The 14,101-nt window shown below is 37.6% G+C and overlaps 1 protein-coding gene across 2 annotated transcripts in view; it reads right to left on the reverse strand.

Moving 5' to 3' along the window:
- Positions 1-1,282: 1,282 nt before the first annotated feature.
- BNC2 (basonuclin 2) overlaps positions 1,283-14,101 on the reverse strand; it is a 412,566-nt gene continuing 399,747 nt past the window's right edge. For both annotated transcript variants that reach the window (XM_011990863.1, XM_011990862.1), the window contains one exon: positions 1,283-2,698. In XM_011990863.1, coding sequence (XP_011846253.1) covers positions 2,038-2,698 — 661 coding nt within the window. In that variant the 3' untranslated portion in view covers positions 1,283-2,037. The remainder of the gene's footprint in view (positions 2,699-14,101) is intronic.

A 14,101-nucleotide genomic window follows, 5' to 3' on the forward strand; every position in this document is an offset into this window, starting at 1 on the left:
TGCTGATGTGAACACAGAAAAAATAATTACAAAAACATGAAAAATGGAAACGACATGAAAGTTAAAACAAAGGGGTATTTCTAACTTTAGACTGATGAGAGAAATGTCTGAGGCCATTAAATGCAAAAAAGAAATACATTCTCTTTAAATTATTGTGTACTGTTCGACAAAATATTCCTTGTTTATCTCTTCCTTTCCTCTCCACTTAAAAAAAAAAAAAAGGAAAAAAAAAAAAAAGACAACAAACCAGTCTGCAATGCACACCCTAATGGTTTTGGCTGCAGACTGAACTTGAGTAAATATCATCATTTAGTCAGTATGTTGTGGTAGCTGAGGCTGCCGATGTGGTTAACCAGCTCAGGCAACATGTGTAAACATCGGAAACAAAACAAAACAAAAAAGGTTTGGAGAATAGTCTCTCTCCTCTTTCTCACTCTCAATTGCTTGGTTTCAGGCTTGCTTTCATTTCTCTCTGACAAATCGTGTGGGGAAACACAAAACACTAAACATTGAGAGATCCTAGTTTAAAATCCCCTTCTTCTGGCTTTTCAGAAAGGAGTGTTGCTCAATTCAAGTTTAGCACATGTTTTCAAAGCTTCCAAGTACTGCTGCTGTTAAATGCCTTTTGATTTTGTCTACCAAACAGGCCTGAATTATAGTACGACTGCAGAATTTGCAACAAATTAGACAGCCATACAAGAGACCGACCCAGTTCAGAGGATTTCTTTTGAAAGGATAAGGGTTAGGGCCTTAGAAATGAGTGTTCAACTCTTTTACTGTATTCATCTTTGTTCCGTAGCGAGTAATTTGGGCTTTTGTATCCTGAAATATTATCCTGCCTCTGAAGAATAAATGCCTTGGCTGTTTCACACCACATAATTTTGTTTTCCTTTTATGTAACTTAACGTATAAGCAAGAAGGATGCAATGTTGATTCTAATAACATTCGGCACTTGAAAGAATCACCAAGTGTTTTTTTAAAAAGCGGTTTTCTGGTGGCCGACAAATTGGCCTGTGGTTATGTTGAGTGACTAATTGTATTTTCTTTTCTGGAAACTTGTGCAAAGTTGGCAGTTTTGTGTTAACACTAATACTTTGTTTGGCATTTGTGCCCTATACTGACCAGACCATTTTTATACAAGTGAATTTTTTTTTAAAAAAAGACACTTACTGAAGTATGGCAATAGTTTAAGGATAAAAAAGAAGCATGGTTATTACACATCCCCTTGTAGTGTATGAAAAAAAGTGCATGACAGGATTTATGTACTAGTACAGGACATTTTAAAAAATCAGATCTGTGCTGTAAAGCATGCCAGCACCTCTTTACCACTATATCTAACAGGTAGTAAAAACAAGACCAAGGTTTTTTTTAAAAAAAAAAAAAATGTGCATTAATGCTAACATAAATGAATAGAGCTAGCCAGCAAACTATTTTTTCCTGCATATCTAACAGCTGGATGTAACTGTAAAAATTAAACAAAAAAGTTAAACAACCATCAATACAATTGTTTTACATCAATGGCCCCTCAAGGCTAAATATTTACAGGTGAATCTGCCATGCTTTAATTGAAGATTCTTTCAAAACCTTAAAGTTCACAAAAGACAACTATAAGAAGTTCCTTTTTGTTTCTTTTTTCTTTTTTTTTTTTTCCCTTTTATTTTTGCAGGCAACAGTCATGGGTACAACAAATTGTCTCTTTGGGGAAGACCAAGAATTATTCTGTCAAAACTGGGGCTAGTTGCACACTCTGTGTGTGTGTGTGTGTGTGTGTTTAAAGGGGTACTCTGTTTTCACCCTTACATCAAAGATCCCACTCCTTTCCCAAAACTTTTATAAAGGGAAGTGAAAAAAATTCAAAAGCACCTAGTGTTTATCTTATTTATCTCAAGGAAATACGTGTGTGTGTATGTAGCCACAGAGCATACATTAATGCACACACACACACACACCCCAAGTACATAAGCGCACACTGACTATGGCAGTTCAAACACGTAGGCCATCTGGTGAGAGCTGGCATTTGTAGTGTCCATTCTGAGACTAATCTACTGAAGTGAAGGGAATGTTTTTGTGGAGATTAGGGTTCTGACTGTGCCGATTTCGGCTTCGTACAGAGGAAAACATCATATTGCAACCTGGGACTTTGCACTTGTGCATTTCTCGCAAATGCACGGTTTTGTAGTGCACTCTCAGGGTCCCCTTGTTGCTGTACATTTTGTGGCAAATGTTGCACATGATCCCACCATTGCTCCCAGACAAGCTGCTGAACATAAGAGATCCTGAAACTTCAGCCCCTAGGCTGCCAGGGAGGGCGGGGGCCTCGGCCTTGTGTGCTGACTCCCCACTGTCACTCGCCCCATCAATGTCATCGAGAAGAATCCCCTCGTCACTGCCTGCGTCGGATTCTCTGGAGGAATGGATGCTGCTGCTGGACTGGAGGCTGGAGGTGGTGCTCAAGTCAAGGACCATGTAGTCCTCTGCGATGCCTCTCCCATACCCGTTCAGGTGGGAGTCTTCAGTCCCTGCGGGAGAGGAGGCGTCTTCCCTGACATCGAGCCCCATGGGGTGCTGGGCACCATAGATCTTCACCAAAAATTCATCGCGGAGGTCCTTGCTAAGGGAGGGCTGCGATGAGTCCAGGCCCATGTCATCGAGTTCTTTGGTCAACAGTTTACGATGTAGGTTTATGTTGGCACTGTGTCTAGGAAAACAAGAGGGAAGGGGGGGGTAGGTGGATAGGGGTTGGGGAGGGGTGAGAAAAAGGAAAGCATTTTAAAATTGATTCAGCTTTCACTAGGTATCAAATAAGCACATTCACTGCTAATTACACCATTATAAAAGCAAGCATTCTCCTATATCCTCAGGATCTGGGAGTTTAGTGGTGGTGGTGGGAGGTGCAATCAGGGGAACTTTCCATTAACATAATTTTTATAAGAGAGGAAAATCTGTCAATGGTAGGATGAATGCAAACCCATGCACCTTTTTCTCAATGATTACTGTTAGTTTTACTATGTAGCAGCATCAGCTGCAGAGAATTTCATGGCAGAGATTTTATAATATATATTAAATAGGATAAAAGAATAGAAACTTTCTGCTTGTCTAAATGGAACAGTCTGAATTTAACTAAAAACAAGAAAAAATAAACATCTTTTCTATATAGCACACACTGTATTTTGAGGTATAGGAAAAATTCATTTTTTTAAAAAGTAGTCTAGATAATTTAGATATAACTTCAAAAAACAATGAAATCTTCCTTCTCTACCCTCCACATTTCAAGCTTTAAGGAAAAACAATAGCTTAACAGATTAAGCAATTTGAAATAGGGTTATAGACTGTCTTTTAACAACACGAATGCCTTTTGTCAGAATGATTTGGTAATCCCAGTTAAATCTAATAATAAAATACATTTACTTTTTAGAAGTATGTGCATTTTAGTGTCCAAAATATTTTCATCGAGTAATTCTACTTTAAAATTTAATTATTTAAGACAAAAACTGAAAAACAGAAACTTTTTTAAAAAATAAAATCCACCCACCTTTTTAAAAAAAGTCACACTCAACAGAAAAAAAAAAAAAAAAAAACCCAGAGGTACAAAATTAAAACACAAAAAAAAAAAAAAAAAAAAAAATCAAGCACAACAATAACACAGGGTTCCTCTATTTTAACAACTGGAACCCATACTTCTTAGACAAGCAAAACTTTTATTCTACTCACTGACTGCTTTGCTTGTATATATATATAGACAGGATTTGTCCCAGAGAATCCACAGGGACATCATGATTTACAAAGCCTGATATGTTATCATCTATCTGGAAACATTGTCTTTGTATTTATATCCCCCACTTATTTTTAAAGTGCCCTTGGGCATATACCTCTCTCCACCTGCAAAGGCTCACATGTTCAACAGTACCTAAATTGAAGGTTACCTTTCCAAAAAATAAACGAACGTATCTACAGATAAATAAAAGCTTCTCAATACTGGTGGAAGCTCTACAGCTTGGAGAAGTAATTGTGATAAGAGAAATGACCTAAATGGCTGATATAAAGTTCAACAGACCTCCCGATTACACTTAAAAGTATGGAAGACCAAAATGCGTCATTCCATTTGGTGGCAAACACGGTTGATATTTCCTAGAGATGGTTGAGAGGTATGTGCCTCAGAGACAAGAAAGGTGGGGAACACTTCTCCACCTTTCCACACAAGACAATATACAGCACTCTGGGTTTTAAGGGGCAGAGGGCAGCAGCCCTCTCCAACTGCACTTAGGAAGGCTGAGCTTACCTTGTGACAATAAGATCAGCTTTCTAATCTTTTGCTAAATCGATCACAAAAGAAAGCAAGAATAAGAGACAGAGAGAGAGAGAGAAAGAGAGAGAAAGAGAGAGAGAGAAAACAAATTCACATTCTAGACATCTGGTTTTGAAAAACGTAAACAATAAAATAGGGATTTAAAACGTTCTGATCACAAAATTATTTTCTGTCATAAGCGATCATCCCATACGCTGTCTTGATGATTTTCAGATCAGCTGTATAATCCAAAAATCATAAATCAAATTAAAATAAACCAAATTCACAGCATCATCATCATCCACAAATGAGTTTTAAACAGATGCATGCAGTGTGTGGGTATGTGAATGATAAACAGAAGTTGTCCCCACGGTCCCTGCTCTGACACAGTAATTCCCCGTTTCCTTGGTGTCAGATGGCAGGTGACTCCAAGTGCAGGTTGCTAAGCAAAGTGCAGGAAATGCCTACTGTGAGGTCTTTACTCTGACATGTGGGTACACCACCAGAGTTATTACAAGAATGTGGAAGTAGAGTTACGCTATGCGCTATTATTCTATTGATAAAACAATCTGCCAACTATATGCAGCTCACGAAATCCTATCCCTGTTTATTATTTTTAACACCCTCCCCCTTTCTTAACTTCACGAGCACACATTTTGCGATGACTGTAATCTAGAACTCTGTTGCTTCTCACACATCTGCAGTTACCACTTCCTAGGTTCACTGCTGAGAAAATAGCAGCCAGACACACAGCAGATGAATCAAGACATACTGAATAAGGAAGAATAAATTAACATTGAGAAAAGGACACACTGATCACCCAGATGGACACATCTTCTCTAAGATGACTTGTGAAATTACACATCTCCACCAATATGTTACCAGGAAGAGATTTTCTCTTCATTTCTCACTTACAGCAGTAGAAATCTGTAATCTAATTAGACGATGTACCAGCCCTCAATATCTGTCAACCAAACGATGTGCAGAAATGTGTAGACCAGCTCTGGCACTCTGTTCAACAGTGTCCCTTTTCCGCTGTCAGCAGTACTGTTGGCCTCTGCTAATATAATTACATTGACTTTTATTCAATTAAGTGCCATCCCTCACTTTAAAAAAAAAGCTACTTTATCAATTGATTCAGGTGTAATGCAATAATAAAGATGAACTCATGGCAGTGCATTAGCTCTGCTCTTCATAACTTCAGTACACGGGTTCATTCATGGTAGTCGATTTCCATTATGCGACCACAGTTCACAAGAATTGATTCTTTTATGTTCAATTCTTAATCTATTTCATTTTTGTTTAATAATCCTACTAAATGCCGTATGCAAAACACTTGAAGTGGAGATGGGAAGGATGGACTGAGGAAAGTCTGCTGTTCACTCTCATGATAGTGGGCTTGAAGATTTTCTCACAAACTCACACAGTATTCCTAAGGTGGAAGGAAGGAAAGCACGAGAAGGAAAACAGACTAAAATTCTTTAGAGGGTACTGATCCTGCCCAAGAGGTTAGGGTTCAGTCTCCACAGAATGGACAAAAGACAGCACTTGATTTTAACAAAGACCTATTGTTGGATTCTTGAATCAGTCAATCCAGACCATTAGCTGTCATAAAATACTGTCCTCATGAGATTCAAAGACCTAGGGTTAATAGCAATTTGAGGACTATTACAAGTTTATCAGGATCAGCAAAACTGAAGAGGTGAAAAGAAAGGGAAGATGGAATAGACACAGAAAGAACTCTCACCTACTAATAATCAGATGTAGAGAGAAGACCCTAAAATGGGAGGAAGGCCAGAGAGTGCTGGAAACCGGCGGGGAGACTCCCTGGCAGAGGAAGCCATACTCAGTTGTATGCAACAATTGGAACAAAGAATCCAACAAGGAACCAATTTTGAGTTCTCCAGTGATAGAGATGGTTTTTCTACAAACAGATTTAGTGTTCTGAATATTTATCTCTAGGAAAGAGGGAAGAATTATCATTAACAAAAATCTAGACTGTATCAGAACATCTTATATTCTATAAGAACATGAACAGCAGAAAGGTTTCTACTTGTTTTGATTTGGAAGGCAAGAAAGAAACATGAGTTCACAGGTAGAAGGGATAAGGATTTTGTCTTAGGAAGTGCAGTGGTAATCATTAAGGCAGTGGTCCAAACCTTAGCCCCAGATGTTCACTTTCAAGAACATAACTAAATCTTATTCAATATTATGTGCCCTGCACATGAAGTAGAATACTCTGTACAGAGGAGGTACTTAAAAGTACATTAGTTTCCCTTCCATCAATAATATGCATGAGTCTTCAGGAAGTATTTCCCAAAATACACTGTAGAAGGGAAGAAAACAATGATCCCAAGGTAGGACTCATGTAACAGAATATCCAAGGAAAGGTGGTGGCGACACTACAAATGGTGATTCTGACGCTATTAATACCCTAGTGTGTTATAAGGGAATGCCACAAAATTAGGGCATGAAAAAGCCCTGTAACTTGGGCTATGCTTGGAATTACAAATGCTTCCTTTAAACCTCTGTACTCTTTCTATACTGTGAATTTACCAAAAGCTTCTTAAAGACCAAGATCACCTTTAAAAGCAAAAAGTTATAAAACCTTGGACTGAGGGGAGGGTGCTGCAGAACCAAACTTCTTTCTTCTTTGAAATGCTGAGTGGAAGTACTCTAACTGGACTAAAGTGGACTACCAGTCTTTTTCTGTTCCTTTGATGGAAACTTTACCATGCAACCACAGAAGACATGAAATTCACCAAATGTAGTCAAGTAAGTGCAAATGCCCTTCAGAAAGAAAGCAAGTCTTGCCTTGGATTTCTCTTTTCTCATCACATTAAGTTAGATTTAATGTGATGTCTGGTCCATAAAAATTAAAACTAAAAACAAAAACACTATCTAAAGAAAGTGTTTTGAGGTTTTAAACTTGACTTTAAGATACAGGGAAGACATGAAAAAGAAAACAAAAAACAAAAAACAAGTTGCATCACCAAATTAGAAAATAAGACTGGCAGTCAGAGACTGAATAATGAATCAAGCTATAGGCTGCACAAAGTGTCTTAATTCTTAATCAGATTTGAACTAGTCTAAACTTACTGAATTGAAACAAAATACTTGATAATTAATTAGAATGCCTCAAGTGAAAAATAATTGAGGCCCCACTTTGGATTAGTTTTTGCCTTTATTTTCCAGCTCAACTCTGCTGTTCAACACACACACATTCCCCAATTCTCAAATGATATTGTGCAGAATAATCATAATAACATATACATAGCAGATACCATATGCATGCCTATTTGTTTGTATGTATGTGTCTACATACATGTATATGGGGAGGGGGGAGAGAGAGAGATAAATTTATATCCAATCTGGGTAAGTCTAGATGCTAGGGTTAAGTATATTTTGGGACTACTGAGTCAACAATACTTTTGAGTAGAAATGTAAACCTGCTATCCAAATCCACAGAAATGAAAAATTAAAACTTCTGCCTCTCATTAGTCCTTTTCTTATCTGGATTGCTACAATACTATCTATTACACTTACCTCAAAATTTTTGTATTATCATTTATTAATAATGAATGCTTATGGCTCTGTGTACAAAATGATACTTTTGACACTATACCTTTCTGTAAAATTAGTAGTTGTTCTACAGGTTATTATTTAAAGATTCCGTCCAAAAGATCTGAAAACCATCCCCTAGCTCAGTAAGAAAATTCAATGTGAAATTCTAGTGGGTAACACTCAAAAAGCCCCAAATGTAAGGAAGTACATATTAAATGCAAGAAACAAAATCTAAGCAAATTCTTGCAAATTAAAAGTATGAAATTCAGTCATTTCAACCCCTTTCAATATAAAACAAATCATCCATACTGGTCACGCAGGCAGTTTCCTCTACATTCAAATTATTCACTTGAAGATAAGCTCCCACCAAACTCTTTAGGGGTTTAGCTAATTTACTGCACAGATATGGCACGTCTGTTGTAATAACAGGTAGGATGTATTGGGGTCGACCATTTATCAGAATTAGACTTCTTTTCTCAATTCACAGTGAATTATGCTGCCTACACGACTCCCCTCTCTCAGAGCCTGCCATCCCCGTATGGCCCCTAATGTGGCAGGCAAACAAAATTGACAGTCTCATCTTGTCAACAAGGGGCGATTCTCCTGAGAAGCCATTTAACTTTGCAGGGGAAGCAATGTATTAATGTGCTTGTCCCAGGAATGTTAATCATCTTCAAGCTTCCGATCTAACTTTGACGTGAACGAAATCACCAAATTTGTTTACTAAATGAATCGTAATATGCTGATAAGAAAGCATGACATATATGGAAAAGCCAAACAGATGGTTTGTTTACTCCACTTTGCAACTTTATAAATGTTGTAACTCTGAAGACGTTAGTGAGAATTATTGGTTTGTTGGCAGAGGCAAACATGTCTTTCGCATACTAAATCTGGCGCTACAGTTAGAAAACAATTTGTCATTGCTGTGGAATGCATAAAAAATGTTAATGTAGGGATGGCATTTGGGAAGGCAGATTGGTAGATGGGAAATGTGTATGCTGGATGCTCAGGTTAAGTGTAGAATTGATATCCAGCAGCCCCATTCCCTAACCATTTTACTTTTGAGTTGTATCTGACACATCGAGGCTTCTCAAGGGTGCTGATTATTCAATAGGTACCTGTTGCGCTGTAATGTGAGATGAGTGTTACACTGTGAACAGGATTATGTTTTCACAGCATTTGGAAGTGTTCTCAATCAGGCAGCTCATATGGTGCTCAGTTTACTACTATTGTTGGGTAAGAAAAAGCAAAGCCATGAGCCCTGGCATCTTTTAAGGACTTACTGAGAATAAATCTGAGCTTTAATTTTGAGTTTTGTATTTACCCTGGACAAATTAACCCTCAAGCTTTCCATTCCTTGTTTTATATAGTCTGACTTATATAAAGATTTTAGAAGATATATTTCCAAAATAATAGGAGCTAATTTTTACAGGCATGTGCCACCACACCCAACTTTTTTTTTTTTTTTTGGTCAGCATAGAAGGGTTTTTGCTATGTTGGCCATGCTGGTCTTGAACTCCTGGTCTCAAGCAATCTGCCTGCCTCAGCCTCCCAAAGTGCTGGAATTACAGGCGTGAGCCACCACGCCCAGCCTAAAATGGTTAATTTATGATCTTCTTAAAATACAACATTCGGGATGCATGAGTTCCCCAAGGGAGGTGACGGTATTTTGTAGGACAATCAATATTATTATTTAACTATGGCTTTATCTAGAATTCTGTGTTGAAAATGACACTAATAAAGACACCTGAACAAGAAGAGTGAGCATAATCTAATTTACAACTTTGATTAAATGTCAAAACTACCAGCCAAAAAATGAAAACTTCATTTAACCAACCAGCAATGCATGTATGCTACTAAATGTTTTAGTATTTAGAAATGGATGATTTTTGTGAAGTTCGTTTTACTTTTTATTTGCACAGGCAGAGTCTGAAATGCAGGATTTTGTATTAAAGAAGTACTTATTCCCTCTTATGTTATTAACCACTCTCAACATCCTGGTCATAGAGATACATGTTGAGACTACCACTAATCTTGTGGGATTTCCTGGTGTATCACCACACAGCACTGAACTTTTTACCCAAGAAATGAGAGAGCAAAGTGATCTAAAGAAACCACTGAGTTCATCTTGCTGTCCAAGGATCACTTTGAAGCAGGAAGCATTAGCAACTGTTCCAGCCTGGTGCTTATATCTCATTTGAAACATCTCATTCCTGACCAACAAAGAAAATTTCAATAAAGTACTTTTACTGATTTAACAACAGTGAGCTCCTGGGAATGTCAAAGTGCTAAGCCTTTTCCAAGGAGAAAAGAAATCAGCAGCTCAAATATAATTAACCTTCCATTCTCAATGCAAACTGCCACGCATAGGAGCTCTGCAGTCTATTAGTGAAGTTATAATGGCCAACAGGCAGAAGCAAAATTGGTCAAAAAGTTGGCTGCTGCTGTCATATTTTTGGAATTATGATTAATGACACTAATAATGTGGATGATTACTGATATGTGTATCTCCAGCAGTTTATCATATTGCTTTGGCTGCCTACGTCCACAATAAACAGGATGCTATCATTTACCTCTTTATTGAAGGCAATCCTTCTCTTGAAGGAGCATATTCTAATTACTTCGTAATGTTTTATGTCTTAAACATTTTGCAGCTCTGGACCTTGCCAACTGCTTCGTGTCTACCATTGATTAATTACTGAATGTTTAATCAAAATTTAGAAACTAATGTAGTCATTTATGAGCACACTGCAGTGCCAAAGTAGTTAGGCTTTGCTCCCAAGTTTGGAGAGTGTTGGGTTCAAAATCAAATCCCAGTCATGCATGAGGATCCAAGAATTTCACCTTGGGTGCTCTGAGGTTGCCAATTCCATCTCCACTGATGAATGGAAGGTAATCTAACTACAGGGTAAACAGCATCTTTACCTACCCTGTCTTCACTGGATTTCCCTTTCCTCTTTCCTCAGTTCCCTGATCAACCGAGCACCACTGTTAGCTGTTGCTGAGAACAAGAAAGTCCTCGTGAATACCCGTCATGAGAATATAGTTTTGAAGTGGTTAAACAAGTGAAAAATAATTTGCTGGGACAAATACATAAGTTTTTTTTAATGTGGATTTTTTATGGTACTGTCATACAACCATTCACCGTTGAAGTTAAGTGTTTTTTTAATACCATTACTGAACTGCTGAAATGGATGCTAATATAGCTTGGAGTGCTAATGTCAAGTCCTGGTAATAAAAAAGACAGACTGCTGAATGAAATAATTTCAAGTAAAAAATAGAACAAAAGTGCTCTCTCTCTTGCTCTCCACTTTTATTGAATTGGGACTGACTGAGCCAATTGCTTTAGAAGTCTGTAAAACACAATTACGAGTGAGCGAACTGACCCACCAGTGCCCCCTCAGTGACAGAGCAGACTAAAAAGGCGGCAGAGTTAGAGCGGCTCCCCTCCGCTGGGCATCAGACCTACAAGGCTACCAGCTGCAGTTCTGTTGTTCTTGGTGCCCAAATGGGTGTTGTTTTACTTACGAAATCTTATTTCCCATCAATGTGATAAAGTTACTTCATACATCACTCTCTAAGATGTAGATGTCTATTCTGGCAATTAAGAATGATCTGTCTTTTGATATTCTTATTTATGTGGATGTTTATGTATAAACACACATATACATTATGTGGATGAATTTAGATTAGAACATTAGCACAATTTTTGAATGGCTGGTAATAATTCAGATTGATATATGCAATAGCAATATTGAGGCACCGCTTACATATATTCTGTTAGAAACACTTGTCTTTTTTTTCTTTCCTAAGGTAAAGTCAAAATCAGAGCAAGCAACAAAAAGAATTAAACTAGAAGTGGGTAACATTTTCCCCCCCTAGTTAATAAAAGAACAAATAAACTCTACAAAGTACTAGAGTTAGGATCACTAACACTTTAGGCATAACAGCTTTTTACCAGGAATTTACAACTCCTGTTTTAATTCAAGCAGCTTGCATTAGGACATAAAATCTAGGTATATTTTAAAAGTGTAGTTTTATGTGAAATAACCGAAGAAAAATTGTCCTTTCCTAAAAAGTATTCTTTCTTCCTCGTCTCAGCTTGCCTGCCTCTCCCTCACACATGTATCTTGGCACTCAAGAATCAAAGTTACCAAATTCCTCTTTTATGACGTTGCAATTTTTTGGCAAGGACAAGCTTCTTTCCAATTCTGCCACATTCATTTATTTGAAGCTTGTGGGAGTCTTATGGCAAGCACATTATTTCTGAGAAGGCTGTAAAAAAAGAAAAAAAAATCTTCATTGCTAAACCTTGATTATGAAATTTAGGCAAAGAAGGTATCCCTTCCTCTTAGTACAACCACGAATGATCACTTACAGCAGAAGGGTTGACAGCAGCCTTTCACCTAAGACAAAACTGAACTTACCCGAGTTATACAAGTGAATGTTAATGTACATGTACGGTCTTACCACCCTCTTCTGGGTAGAAAACAGCCTATGTTTTTTAAAAACAGAAGATGGGCTACAAAAATGAGCCTCTCAAATAAATAGTTACATATAAGAAAGATTCATACCAATAAAGTCTGTGAGAAGGTCAGATAGATTCTGAGGGACGTGGAAATCAGGAAGACCCTTTCTAAGTGGTCTCATCATGAAAAATACCACTGGTGCAATCAATATGTGCATTCTGCTCAGATATTTTGGCCTGAATTTTCAAGATAATGCTGGCAAGAACAGTAGATTGTTCCTTTATGAGGAAGGTAAAAATAAGAGCTATATAGAAGCATTATGTATGTGCAACAGAAGTTATAATTCCACAAGAGACTTAATGTTAACTCCCGTCAATAGAAATTTGTAAAAATCTCTTTGCATCATGAAAAGGCAATCATTCATCAGCCATGAAGCTTTGTGGTCTATTTGGTACACAGTTCTGAAGACGGGGGAAATGACTGGTGTGGTTCTTGCAGTGGAGGAGTGAAAGGTCAGCAGAGGCTTAAATGAGCTTGTCTTGCATCCAGCTGGGCCAGCAGGAGGTCATTAGGAAGATCCGAGGCTCACTTTAGGCTTGACAGAGTCTCTCTCCATGATACAAGGAGACCGTTTTGCTCACTGCTCTTCTCCCAGTATCTAAAAAGAACCCCAGGGACAGGAATGACACTGAAGTTTATCTTACTACCAAAGTTTTGCTTGAGGAGGGCACAACTAGCAATTACTCAGGAGGGGGATTTATTTTGTGTGTTTGCTTCTGATGGAAAGTAATGGAGATAAGTACAAAAGGTTTATTCATCTGGCTCTATTGTGAAACCAAATGGAGTAGCAGGGGGGGAAAAAAAAAAACTCTTCCTTAACATTTAGAAGTCAGAGGATCTGCACAACTTCACGTTATAAGAGAATTTTAGAAATGGAGACTTGTAGTTTGATTGGCAATGAAATGAAAGAGCTAATGCTTTAAAATGTTCTCCCCTTTTACTTGGAGGGGATTACCACATCGTATTTGACAGCTAATTATATTAGGGCAAATATACTAATCGTTATCTTGAATTGGTGCTAAGTGGCTCATTTCTTAGAGGTATTACCTGGTGAAATCATGTGTATTTACTGAAAAGCCCTCCCTAGAAAAAGTTCTGTATAAGTTTCCAAACATAGAGAATCATGGAAAAAATGGATGTTGCTATGCTGAGAAGGTGGTAACAGGAGGTAGGTAACATGTTCTCGCATCTTCACCTCTGTTGTTAATGTATGCAGTGGCTCATCAGAGGTAGCTCATGTTAATTTATTCCTGCACACCTGTACAGGGCTGGAAGTCAGGTAATCAGACCAGCTAAAACCATACATTTCTGCTTTTTAGCTACAGCTACCCAGAGGCCTATAGAGGAACAAATTTAGTTCTGGAGACATCAGCAGGTTTTAATAAACCAAATACACACGTCTTCCTCCATAGGAATAGAGAAGGTTCCACATTTAGATGTGGACTGATTAAACTAGCAATCAAATGGAAAGTTCACATGTGACACCAATGGTTGCCTCATATTTATTTATAAATCACCCTCAGCAAAAATAATTTGGTCTTTAAATTTATTCATAGGGCTAAATCATCTTTCTACAACTTGAAGATCAAACATATATGCTTACCTTTCTGATAAAATTTAAGACAAACCTTGACAACTAGCAGCTACTACTCTAAGAAAGGAACAAAGATGGTAAAACTCATGTAGGATGAAAAAGAGACAATGACTTCTTACTATACAGATC

This window comes from Mandrillus leucophaeus, unplaced genomic scaffold (genome assembly GCF_000951045.1).
Source record: "Mandrillus leucophaeus isolate KB7577 unplaced genomic scaffold, Mleu.le_1.0 Scaffold384, whole genome shotgun sequence".
NCBI lineage: Eukaryota > Metazoa > Chordata > Mammalia > Primates > Cercopithecidae > Mandrillus > Mandrillus leucophaeus.